The following is a 13,316-nucleotide window of genomic DNA, read 5'->3' as shown; positions in this document are numbered from 1 at the left end:
AAGAAAATATTTTTCTGGTATAAAAGACTCGATCAGTGAACAAACAAGCATTTGCTGATTGTTGGACCTTCTACATGGTCTACAACCAACATTCTTTTTGGCCAATAATCAGCTTTGTGAAAGGCTCTTTAGAAAGGTCTAGGTGGCAATGACAACACACTGTAGGGCCAGGTCCACATAACTCATGTGCTCTCATCAGCAGCACGGCACTCTATACCTCCCAGTACTCACAAAATGCCCTGTCGCTGTATAGCTAAGTATGACAAAGCAATACGCTGTGTAAAATGGTTTATTAATGACAGTTAAAGGGGTTGTCCAGTCGTGAATATTAATGACTATGGTCAGGATAGGTCATCAATATCTGATCAGTGGGGGTCCAACACCTGGCATCCCACTGATCAGCTGCGAGGCGAGGAGGTGGCGCTCCATGCGAGTGCCGGTTCCTTGTCATTACACTACGTCTCATCTTCAGTAAAGAAGCAGTGTAGTTTAATTACAAGTACTCATTTCATTCACTTGAATGGAGCGGGTACTTGTATTCCATTGCACTTCTGAGACAAAGTGCAGTGTAGTGAAGAGGAAGTGGTGCTCGCTTGGAGCGTTGCCTCCTCTTCAAACAGCTGATTAGTGAGACCCCTCTGATCAGATATTGATGACCTATCCTGTTGACAGGTCATCAATATTAACGGCTGGACAACCTATTTAATGAATTTTATTTGATGTTGCCCAAAACTGAATATGTAAGATACTGGTCCTATATTCAAGGACTCCCACACTGTGCAGGTTTACTCAGTGTGCTCAATAAAGGACATGAACAGTACAACTGTTGTATGTTATTGGTTTAGTTAGATTGCATTAGTCTATAATTGTGACTTAGATAACAGACCTCATTTTCTTGGTAATCAATGCAGAAATCCAGGTCATTACAAAGGGTTCACTTTTTCTTGCAAAGGGGTTGTGCTCCTTTGGGGAGGGGGCTAACAAAGCAACCCCCCACCTTGGGCAGACAAGCAAAGGGAAGCAAACCTACCTGCTTCCTGATGCTGGCTTCCGGCTTCTTCTCTCCCCGCTGCGCTCGTAGGATGTAAACTTCCGTTTTGACGCCGCTGAAGCCAATCGCTGGCCGCAGGAGTGGCCTGATCCCCTTGCGTCGTGTTAAATGCCCACATCATACAAGAGGAGAAGGTCACCACTGCGACTGGCAGCGGTGTCAAAATTTATGTTTACTTCCAGGAGGTGCAGTGAAGCAGCTGAGGATAGGGAGAAAAGGAGCGGAGCACCAACGAAACAAACCCCCACCCCCCCAACACACACAAAAGTGTACAACCCCTTTAAAACTAACATTCCAACTGTTCCTAATTTTTGTATACTAGGGCAGTGTTTCCCAACCAGTGTGCCTCCAGCTGTTGCAAAACTACAACTCCCAGCATGCCTGGACATCCTTTGGCTGTGCAGGCATGATGGGAGTTGTAGTTTTGCAACAGCTGGAGGCACACTGGTTGGGAAACACTGTACTAGGGGATACACCTCTGGATCCTCAAATGTTTTGGAGACTAGAAACTTGCAAAGAAGGCTATTGTAATATGGAAAAAATTTCATGTATACTAAAAAGTCATAAATAAAAGAATGCAGTAAAACATTAAAATGAACTGACATATCCAATAAAACATAGAATTTAGATCAGAGGTCCACAACCTCCATTATATTGATGAAACCTGAAATCCAACAAACTTGCACAGCCGTTAATATTTTCATCCTAGCAGTCTGAACTCTCCTGTCCTGACACCGGCCAGTCCATATCTTTTCTTACCTGACAACCCACAGTAACGTAAGTGATGCACTGTAAGACAGTGGCCTATAAAAGTTTAATCAATACACTAGTTGTCTATAGTTTAGCTTGACATTTGATTTGCAGGGAGGTGTCCAAGATAACTTTATCGAAGGCACTTCAACTCCATAGAATAGAGACAACGTACAGTCTATCGTATGCAGCACATTGCAAAGTCTTCCCACAAGGAAGAGAGTCACTGAATGGGCGCTAAAAATGAGGTCTTCTCTTGCGTCCACTAAACTTTGTATCTGGACGGACTTCCCTGTTAAAAAAGAATAAAAGCACTGGTTAACAAAAGTCTGTAATGGAAAATTCATAATCAATGTGTACAGGGGTGACGCAATACTTCCTCGGGCTGCTTTCACATGGTCGTGTGTGGTTTGTGAAATGCGGTCCGTGTGACAAGACACATTTTCCGGACCTAGCGTGGTTTATGTGAGCCGAATCATAGGATGCTACCAGTTCCTGCACAACCGAAAATCTAATGTCCTGTACTCAAGGATGCTGTCACACGGACCACACACAGCCACGTGAAAGCAGCCTAAGACGGGTTTACATATTTTACTTATAGGACTATTCCCACTGCATTCATGGAAAATGACCCCAACATACACGTCCGAGGCATGCAACTGTATGCTCAGAGGTCACTACTGTGGAAAACAAATGTGTGTGGAAGGTTTTTGCAGGGCCCATCTACATAGAGGAGACTTTCACGTTTTATATCCACATTCTCAGTACGCATGATGTATAATGACACTTTCCTATATAAAGTAATTCAGACCAATAAGAAAAACGCTATGTACATCTTCACAAACAACCTCTTTCTTTCTTTTTTTAATTGTCCCAATAAATTTAAAATTAAGCGTACTTTCACACTAGCGTTTTTCTTTTCCGGCATTGAGTTCCGTCCTAGGGGCTCAATACCGGAAAAGAACTGATCAGTTTTATCCTCAAGCATTCTGAATGGAGATTAATCCGTTCCGGATCCATCAGGATGTCTTCAGTTTAGTATTTTTGACTGATCTGGACGGAGATAATACCGCAGCATGCTACGGTTTTATCTCCAGCCCAAAAAACTGAACACCTGCCTGATCCGGCATTTTTTTCCATAGGAATGTATGAGTGCCGAATTCGGCATAAAAAACGAGATTTTTGTGAACTCACCTGTAAAATCTCTTTCTCGCGTAGTTCATTGGGGGACACAGACCGTGGGTATAGCTGCTTGCTGCCACTAGGAGGCGACACTAGGCTAAGAAGTGATAACTCCTCCCCTGCAGGCTATACCCCCTCCAGCCTGGAGAGAGCATATCAGTTTGTGCCCAAGCAATAGGAGTAGGAGAAAAAAATCAATAAGGAAAATACAGTAAACAACCAATAACTGACAAACATCAGTCGGAATGAACCAGAACTGAGGACCATAATGGCCCACCAACCGCCAATATGTGCGGCAAACAGAACACTGGGTGGGAGCTGTGTCCCCCAATGAACTACTCGAGAAAGAGATTTTACAGGTGAGTTCACAAAAATCTCGTTTTCTCGCTAGTATCATTGGGGGACACAGACCGTGGGACGTCCTAAAGCAGTCCACGGGGAGGGAAACAAATCACACGCCATGGAGAAAAAACGCCCTCGAGGATGCGTCATCCGCTGCCGCCTGCAAGATCTTGCTGCCTGGAGCAGCAACAGTTGATGTCTAGAAAAGCCCCCTGAAAAACTCAGTGAACTTGCCGGAAGACCAAGACGCTGCCCTCTAGAAGCGATGCCTGGAGTAGATGAACCCGAGAAGTGACGACCGCTGGTCAGCCAGGCCATCACTCCGCTAGGAAGCAACCATCAGGCAGACATCCCAGGAAACAATACAATAAAAGTCAGTCCTGTGTCTCAGTGAGGACAAGTACTTGCGCTGCTGCAGGCTCCGTGGTAGTGTGGTAGGTATTCACACTCAATGCAGTTAATAAAAGGGAGTTGAAGCCGCGCTGCTCTAGATTAGGTTCCCCGGTCAGTAATGAATAGTGTTGGGCTCCACACGCCTTTTCTCTGTCACTCTAACAGGGTCCGATCTTCCAAACACAATAGCCTCTGTGAGGTTCAAAGGACAGGCAAAATAGTGAAGTACCCTTTATCAGATGGTATAAAAAGGTTTTAATCTACTCACAACAAAGTTGTTCAACAAAGGCATATAATAATTCCACTTTACAACGTCTCGTTCCTGCCCGACCCGGGTTTCGCTGTCTCGATTCCTCAGGGGCGAACTGCGCATATGTGCAATCAGGCTCCTTAAGTAGCCCAGCTGCCTCATTACATTCAGTATTTCACCGGATCGTATCCGGGAAATACAGGTCAAGCTTTTGTATTATACATTTATAAAACAGCATTACTTTCATCTTCACTAATCTCATCAGTTTTGTCATAAATCATGACCGCACTTCTCTTATATTACAATATCATTATAATCAACCTATCATAATCCATTACATCATCAGCCTATCATAATCCATACATTATCATTATAATCAGCCTATCATAATCCATTATTACATTTATCTAATGCATCGATCCCCATTAACAGCCACACTTTAAACATATTTCCTAAAGTTTGTTATACATTTTCCTTCTCGTGGTTTTGTCCACCATCTCCCTCCATCTATCAATCATCATGGGTCGTCATATCGCCCCACCCTCTCCTGGAGCGTCATTCGAATCTGCCCAATCTCACCTCCCCGGTTACCTCCAGCTACGTCACTCCATGACGCTACCCTACCAGGACAGTCCAACCTCCTGACGTCACCCGAAGGTCCTCAAGAGGCGAGATGGGAGAGAGTCGAATATCGCACCAGGTAAGATATTTCACAAAAGGCACGGTTTCAAATCAAACTCGATATTTAATCCACCTGGCTGCAGAGTCCCCAACTGATAGATCCACTCGACCTCTTTCTTATTTATTTGTATCAGTGAGTCCCCTCCTCGCCAATGGGGTCTCACTACCTCAACTCCAGCAAATTTCAAACCCCAAGGGTTCTTCCCGTGTACAAGTTTGAAATGGGCTGATACACTATGAGTGATAAGACCTTTTTTAATATTTCGTATATGTTCTTGTATTCGAACCTTAAGCTTTCTTATCGTCCTACCCACGTACTGGAGCCCACATGGGCACTCCAGTACGTATATGACATTCTCGTTTTCACATGAACAATTTCCTCTTATGCGGAATTCCATTCCATTCTTGCTGGATATTATGCTATTGCTATTTCTCCTGCGCTCCTTTGTGTTCCGGTTTCTGCAACCTACGCAGAAACTACACCAGGTGAATTTTCTTCCCTCTCTATTTATTTTAATATTCGCAGGTGGAATAGCGCTATGCACAAGTTTGGTTTTGATGTTAGCCGCTCTTTTGAAAATGAAGGAAGGATTTTCGGGTATGATTTTTCCTAAAACAGGATCATTTCTAAGTGTCCCCCAGTTCTTTTTTACCATTTTTTTAATATTATCGGACATGGAACAATACTTTGTCACGAATGAGAATTTATAATCCTCATTCCCCTTTTTCTTCACTATTCTATTTGTGTTATCACTTTCTTCCTTTTTCTCTTTTTCCACCATATCTATGCATGCGTCCAGATCCGCCTCATTGTAACCCCTTTCGGCAGTTAGACATCCCAGGAAAAAAACATCCCTTTGGAAGACGCCAGCTATGACAAGGACCTCCAAGAAAATCAGGCAGAAAACCCATACAGAGGAACGCGCCAACGCGCCAGATATGGACCAGCAAATCTCTGAGGCCAAAATAGATGGCTGATGGAGAGCCCGCCCTTAAAATACGAGGGAGAAAGAAGAGAAAACCATTTCTGAGATGACCCGGAAAGCGGCGACCTTCCGCCAGAAAGAAAATTCTGGGCGGAGCACTGCCTGATGCAAATGACAAATTGACATACAAGAAGAAGAAGAAGCCCCAGAGGGGGGCTTGTTTGTTCCCGAAACGCCTCCAGCGATCCACCGATCGTCGGGGCGAAGCCGGTTGTTGACCACAACTGTGGAAGCGGAACCAAAATCCAGGTTCGCAGGATCCTCCTCTGGGTAAAAGAAACCGGTAATGGAAAACCCCATAAGTGACATATATTGACCTCTGGGCAGAGACCAAAATAAGAGAATACTCTCCGTGGAAAAAAATAGATCCCGGATTCCATAGCTATACAACCCATTGCCACCGGTCGAGTCGACCGAAGGGAAAGATGGTCAGCCATCCAGCTAGAGGAAGGACAGGAAAGAAAAAAGGGGCGTTCCGATCCAGGAACGAAATCCCTACCAGTGGTGGCAAAGTGTGACAGACACCCGCTCAGCCTGGCGTGGGGGGACCGTAGTCCACGCCCGGAAGGAGCAGTGAAAGGAATGACCACCATCGCTTGATGTGACACAGAAGTAATCATATCTGAAGGAAGGTATCACTGTAGTGGTAGACGAGTGCCACAGGGACTAAGCTACCCAGTCGAGCGCACCCAAGTAAGGTGCTGATAGCTATGGCATTTACGCCAATGCAAAACCCGAGTTGACGACACAAGAACAATAGGTGTCAGAGCAACGGACAATTAACAGTAATGACGACCATGAAGAGGTCAGGGCAACAGCCCATTGCCATCAGAGACTGGCACTTTACAGAATCTCTTGGTAATGTAATACACCCCTGAGGAGGAGCCCATACAAAGGAAGCCACCAGAGTAACGCAAAGGCCACACTCCAGCTGAGGAGGAGGCCACACCGTACAGGATACCAATCCCAGAGTCAGAAGAAACCGCCGTCTGACAAAGGAACTGTGCAATAGGAATGTGCAGTAGGAACCCTAGCACGTAGTGGAGATGCAATACCCCTTGTACAGTAAGAGCTACAGCCTGCTCCTCCCAGCGTAAAACTGAGGGAGAGGCCTAAGGACACCCAGAAGTAGCATGGAACCACGCTATCTCAGTCAACCAGAGCCATCCTGAGGCATGCCGTCTAAAAAGGGAGCAAAACAAGAGCAACCGCCGAAGCAGTGCCAGGATAGAACCCCTATCTGAGGGGCCTAACCCACTGCCGCGAGTTCGATCTCCGGCCCTTGTGAAAATTACCCCTGCTTTTTGTCAGAAGTGAGATCTGAACCCACGCCTCCATTTGGAGACCTGAACACCCCATATACGGAAGAGATTAACTCTTGAGTCTGGCACCTTAGACCACTCGCCCATCCTGACTTAGAGAACACGCCGTAGTAGCCAATGCAGAATGCCAGCAAAACACCCTCACCTAATAAGGAAGAGTGATGGCCCAGAATACAGTCAGTGCAACCCTGGGCTCGCTGGATCGTAATCCCAACATTTGTATAATGGCGTGCACACCACACGTTGTAGAGGACCAATTTCTGACCGACCTGAACGGTGGAGGCCCATGGGGATGGGAATCTCTAGGGCACCTGAAGTGTTGCTGAGCGACCCCACTAAGAGAACAAAGGACGACATATCCGCGCCAACGACCAGTACCAGAAGAGACGGGAGGATACAATATGGGAGCAGCCCCAGTATCCATGTACCACTAGATGAAGAGTACCAGGCACCAATGGGAACGACTGTTGCCACGGCCCACCTGTGAAGGAAGCCAAGGTATCTAGTGTCATGGCTTAGTTGAATGAAAGCATGCATAGATGCCCAGTGATTTCCTGTTAGATGTAGAAAGGTGTAATGCCACGGCTGTTGAATATTATTCAGTGGTAGCGCAATCCTCCGTCAAGGAAGGGAGGTAGGGAGATAATCAGAACCGTATCCAACGGTAGTGTAATAACCCCCTCCATGGAGGGGGTAACACGTACTGTAAGCACTGCACTAAATGGAAGTGCAACTACTCCACCTATGAAGGGGAGAAAAATATATAGGAAGTACTTCCTGAGTTAGCGCAAGCACCTAACCTATGGCAGGGGGTAATGCACCCAGCAGGAATTGACCCCAATATGCATATGAATAGTCCCGTACCCGGTGGGTAGAGAAAGTCCTCCACCTATGTAAGGTAGTAATACTTACAGTAAACATTGCCACCCGCTATAAAGCCATAACGCCTCCTATGAGAGAGGCTAATGCATAACGCCAGTACAGTACCCAGTGGAACAGCAAATCCGTCAACAACCGAAAGGGGGGACGCGAATGCCTGGCACTGATCAGTGCAAGTGCAGTCAGTCCACCTGTGGAAGGAGGAAATACAAAGGGTAAGTACTGTCTCCAGTAGTAATGCAAATGCCGTCTAAGGAAGGGGGCAATGCACATAATCAGTACTGCTGGTAGTATAGATGCAGTCTAGAAGAGTCATATTAGAGTCCGCAGAACTGTCCCCTGTTCCCTCAGAACCAACCCCTGTCAGAAGTGAGGGTTCTGAATGTCACCCTAAAGAGGAAGGGTGGAGGTGCGGTGGAGACCGAGGAGGAAAGTGTCCTGCTTGTGCGCAGCTCTACCTCTCAGCATCTAGCCATGGCAGTTGCAGGCTGTGTCGGCGGTGATATCACCATCAAACCACCCAGGAGGTGGAATCGGCATCCCTACATGACCGCTCCTGGCTTGTGTGGGCGGCACTCAATCAACCCACGACCCAGGAGGGTGGATTGGGAACTGCCAGAGGTCCTCCGTTGGATTGCGCATGTGGATTAACAACCAAATGACCCAAGAGGGTGGATTGGGAAACCATCAGCTGTGCTCCCCTGGCTTTGTGCAGGTGGAGTACAATCAACCAAACGGCCTCAGCAGGCGGATTGGGAATCCTTCAGATGTGCTCCCCTGGATTTGTGGAGGTGGAGCATTATCAACCAAACGGCCCCGAGCAACCAAACGGCCCCGTAGGGCGGATTGGGAATCCTTCTGATGTGCTTCCCTGATTTGTGCAGGTGGAGCATTATCAACCAAACGGCCCCGTAGGGCGGAATGGGAATCCTTCAGATGTGCTCCCCTGTATTTTTGCAGGTGGAGTAATATTAACCAAACGGCCCCAGCGGGCGGATTGGGAATCCTTCAGATGTGCTCCCCTGTATTTGTGCAGGTGGAGTATTAGCAACCAAACGGCCTCCGCGGGCGGATTGGGAATCCTTTAGATGTGCTCCCCTGTATTTGTGCAGGTGGAGTGTTATCAACCAAACGGCCTCCGCGGGCGGATTGGGAATTCTTCAGATGTGTTCCCCTGTATTTGTGCATGTTGAGCATTATCAACCAAACGGCCTCAGCGGGCGGATTGGGAATCCTTCAGATGTGCTCCCCTGTATTTGTGCGGGTGGAGTATTATCAACCAACAGCCTAGCGGGCGGATTGGGAATCCTCCAGATGTGCTCCCCTGGATTTGTGTAGGTGGAGCATTATCAACCAAACGGCCCGTATGGCGGATTTGGAATCCCTTAGATGTGCTCCCCTGGATTTCACAGGTGGTGGCATATACCTCAGATGACCCAGAAGGGTGGTCTGGGAATTCTTCATGTGTGCATTCTCAACCAAACAGCCCCGAAGGGCGGATTGGGAACTGTGAACAATCCTCCCCTGTCCGGATAGGACATGGGCCCAGTCCCATACCCCACCACCAGGGTGGACATGCCGGCAGGAAGGGGTTAGGGTCAAATTCCTAATTTAAGGTATTTGGCCTGCAGAAAGGGGACACCGGATAATCCAGTGCAGGCTGCAAAAAAACGACTTGCCATAAAGGGTTAACCCAGCTCAGAGGACCGGAGGCGGAGCTCAGCGGGCACCTGGGGGAGGAGGGACAGCTAGACGGGGAGAATCCGCGCCGGGACATAAAGTTCGGCGCACAGCCGACCGGGCGGTACCGCCGGCCGGCTATCACAGCAGGACTTGAAAAGCAACGGCCGATACCCTCTCCAGATCAGTGGGCAGATGTGTCCGCTCACTGCGGGAACCCATCCCGTGGCCGCAAAAAACTGCACGGGCTGAGTTCCGGTAGGCCCGAAGAGAAGCCGGGGCCTAAATTTTGGCGCCGGCCGAACGAATAGCCGGCTGGGAAGTGGAGTGACCGGAGCGGCGCTCTCAAGCGCCCTGGCTGAACACCGGCCGCGGGAGCTCACCCCGCAGGCCGTATAACTGGACCAGTGCCGGCTGCTGGCGGAATATGAGGAGAACCCAGGCCCCCAGTATGGACAGAAGCCCAAAACCTACATTGGGGCCTGAGGTAATGTGGGGTAGGGATCGACCGATTATCGGATTTACCGATATTATCGGCCGATATTCAGGATTTTGAACGTTATCGGTATCGGCATTTATTTTGCCGATATTCCGATAACGTCCTGGGAACACAGATCGCGCTGCTGACAGTGCTCTCCGTGTTCCCTCAGCAGCAGCACAGGGGAGAAGGAGCAGTGTCTCCTCCCCCTGTGCTGCTGCTGCCGCTCCAGCCAATGGGAGGACAGGGGACAAGAGGAGGGGAGGAGCTATGGCCACTGCGCCACCAATGAAGCTTAATCTCACATTAATTCATATACAGGAGGCGGGAGCTGCAGTATCACACAGCCGGCTCCGGCCTCTATGAGCTGTAGCTGCGATCTGCGGTAGTTAACTCCTCAGGTGCCGCGGATCGCAGCTACTGCTCATAGAGGTCGGGAGCCGGCTATGTGATCCTGCAGCCAGCTCCCGCCTCCTGTATATGAATAAATTAGAGATTAAGCTTCATTGGTGGCGCAGTGCGCCCCCCCCAAGCCCCCCAGTATCAGACATTGGTGGCGCAGTGCGCCCCCCCAATATTAGGCATTGGTGGCGCAGTGCGCCTCCCCCCCAAGCCCCCAGAGTATTAAGCATTGGTGGCGCAGTGCGCCCCCCATCCCCCCCAGTATTAAACAGTGGTGCGCCCCACCCCACCCCAGTCAGAGTGCGCCCCCCACAGGATTCCCTCTTCCGTGCTCCTCCGATCGGAGCCCCAGCAGTGTAATGCTGGGGCTCCGATCGGTTACCATGGCAGCCAGGACGCTATTGAAGCCCTGGCTGCCATGATAAGCTCCATGCTACTGTGTGCACAACGCACACAGCAGCAGGGACAGTGTGAGCTCCTATTCACCCTGATAGATCTCTATCAGGGTGAATAGGACAAGGGTTCTAGTCCCTAAGGGGGCTAAAAGTTAGTTAAAAAAAAAAAAAAAAAGTTATAAAAATAAAAACACCAAAATATTAAATATAAATGAAAAAGAAAGATTTACAAAAAAAATAAAAATACACATTAACAATAAACATTAATTTTCAGCAGATTTGTGGGAATTTTAATTTTTTTTTCAAAAATGAAAATTCCCAGAATATCGGTATAAATTATCGGCTATCGGCCTGAAAGTTCACAAATTATCGGTATCGGTATCGGCCCTAAAAAATCAATATCGGTCGATCCCTAATGTGGGGCCCTCACCAGGGAATGGCCCACTTGAAGAAAAAAGGTCCTCCATCTTATGATGAGGTGACCAAGGGAAAGGGGAAGGGGAGGGGGGGTACTTACCCAATGCGGACTACTCACCCCATCTTCATCCTCTTCTCTTCACCCTTTCTCAGAGTACCAGCAGGGTCACCTCTTCAGCCGCTGGCACCGAAGTGGCAGGAGACTGGAATGGCGGAGGGTCTCGCCGGATTCAGGTGACCCCTTGGCTGGCGGGAAGCAGGGGAGCTGGGCTGCCCTGGTCCACTTTCGTTTCTTGGGGAGGGCGAGCGGTGAGGGATCCCGACACCGGCCTTGCTCCCGGGGTAGACAGAGTGGCTAGGCGACTCTGTTTCCCCAAACCTAAAAAAGGAAAAAGATAAAATAATAAAAGTAAGCCGCCCTGCAAAAGCAGGGAGGTCTGCCTCCTACGACACTAAGCTAAAAACTGATATGCTCTCTCCAGGCTGGAGGGGGTATAGCCTGCAGGGGAGGAGTTATCACTTCTTAGCCTAGTGTCGCCTCCTAGTGGCAGCAAGCAGCTATACCCACGGTCTGTGTCCCCCAATGATACTAGCGAGAAAATACTGCAATGCCGGATCAGTCCTTCCGGTCTGCGCATGCGCAGACCTTTAAAAATGTGAGAAAAAAAATATAGAAACGGATCTTCCCAGTGATCACCCGAATACATTTGTGTCTCAGATCCAGATATTCTGGGATTTGTAGTGCCACCACTATTCTGTCTGAATTTGCAATGTCTGTTTGTCCGTATGACAAACGGACAGACGGATCCGTTCTTGCAATGCATTTGTGAGACGGATCCGCATCCGGATCAGTCTACAAATGCTGTCCGTTTGCATGCAGATGGCCGGATCCAGCAGGCAGTTCCGGCGACGGAACTGCTTGCCGGAATCACTCAGCCGCAAGTGTGAAAGTAGCCTAAGGGAGTTATCCAAGACCCAAAAAATTAAATTTCCATACAATATGAATCAACCAGATATGCTGTATAGATGTGATATCATACCTTTTTTTCATGTTTTTTTGCCCAGTAAGTGTATCCGCGACCGCTTTTCTGATTTGTTTACATCCAGCACTTGTTTCCGCTTCCTCCAATAACCAGTAGTGCTGTTGTGTCATCACCTCGCCACCCACTCCACCTCGCCCACTCCACCAGTCCGAAACATAAAGAGGTCAACGGAGAGTGTACTATTGCAGTGGGTGGCGAGGAGGAGACACACGGGGGAGGGCGTGATAGGAGTGCTGATGACTTTCCACCTATATAGGCGCATGGGAACATGGGAGCCGACGACATTACATCAGCAGATGTGCACAGAACAGCGGGAAGCACATCACACGACTGAAGTGAAGGTGATTGCAGAAAAGCTACCGTAACACATGAAACCATGTTTTAGGTTTTACATAACCCCTTTAAACAACTTGTAATAAAAAATTTAAAATGTCCATTTTATTTCTACAACTCCTAAGCAAACTAATCGTCTCCATGGTAACGGACCGTAAATAAATTCCATGTAGCCTTACCCTGTTGTCTCTTATTTTCTTCTAACGCATATTTGATAGGTTAGCCAGAAGCAGAGGACTGACTGCGGTCTCAGACTACACAACTTTGATTGTAGTCTGTTACCATGGAGACGCATGATCTGCATAGGAGCTGCGGAAACAAAAAACGATTGGAGATTTTTATTGAAGACTAACTGCAAAGTTGCTTCATTTTCCATTTTAAAATGGAAAAACATTACAAAACTGTTTCCGAAGGTGGACAAAGCATTTACAACACTATGTGATACACTTACTTTCCTTGTCGTCTACGTCGTTCTTTCTTCTCCAGTACCCAGTCTCTGCTTTTCTTCACCGATTTCCCTCGGACGTTTTTAAATCGTAACCTGTGTTATATAAAGTAGTTTTGGCTTTAGGACGGTTTAGCTTAGTCAATGTAAGAGGCAGGAAAACATGCCAGCACCTGGGAGCAGGCACGACGTGAAACCTCTTTTGCTGTTTGTCTGTCTTTGGTGCTGTAAGGGGACTCTAGACCCTTCCAGCAATTACGGACAGACATATCAGTATCACACTGCTA

At 48.0% G+C, this 13,316-nt stretch overlaps 1 protein-coding gene and 1 non-coding gene across 3 annotated transcripts in view; both read right to left on the bottom strand.

Moving 5' to 3' along the window:
* Window positions 1-826: 826 nt before the first annotated feature.
* BUD23 (BUD23 rRNA methyltransferase and ribosome maturation factor) overlaps window positions 827-13,316 on the bottom strand; it is a 32,367-nt gene continuing 19,877 nt past the window's right edge. The window contains exons 11-13 of one of the 2 annotated variants that reach the window (XR_006388314.1): window positions 13,036-13,125; window positions 1,516-2,093; window positions 827-1,397 (exon numbers count right to left, since the gene is read on the bottom strand). Coding sequence is in view for 1 of the 2 variants with exons in the window: in XM_044287061.1 (XP_044142996.1) it covers window positions 2,039-2,093; window positions 13,036-13,125 (145 nt within the window). In the remaining variant the exon portion in view is untranslated. Of the gene's footprint in view, window positions 1,398-1,513; window positions 2,094-13,035; window positions 13,126-13,316 lie in introns of those variants that run through there. The other variant, XM_044287061.1, reaches the window with a different exon arrangement.
* On the bottom strand, window positions 13,172-13,296 carry LOC122933558. The gene has a single exon (XR_006388509.1).

Source organism: Bufo gargarizans, chromosome 3 (assembly GCF_014858855.1).
Source record: "Bufo gargarizans isolate SCDJY-AF-19 chromosome 3, ASM1485885v1, whole genome shotgun sequence".
NCBI lineage: Eukaryota > Metazoa > Chordata > Amphibia > Anura > Bufonidae > Bufo > Bufo gargarizans.
This window is presented reverse-complemented; position numbering and strand designations above follow the sequence as displayed.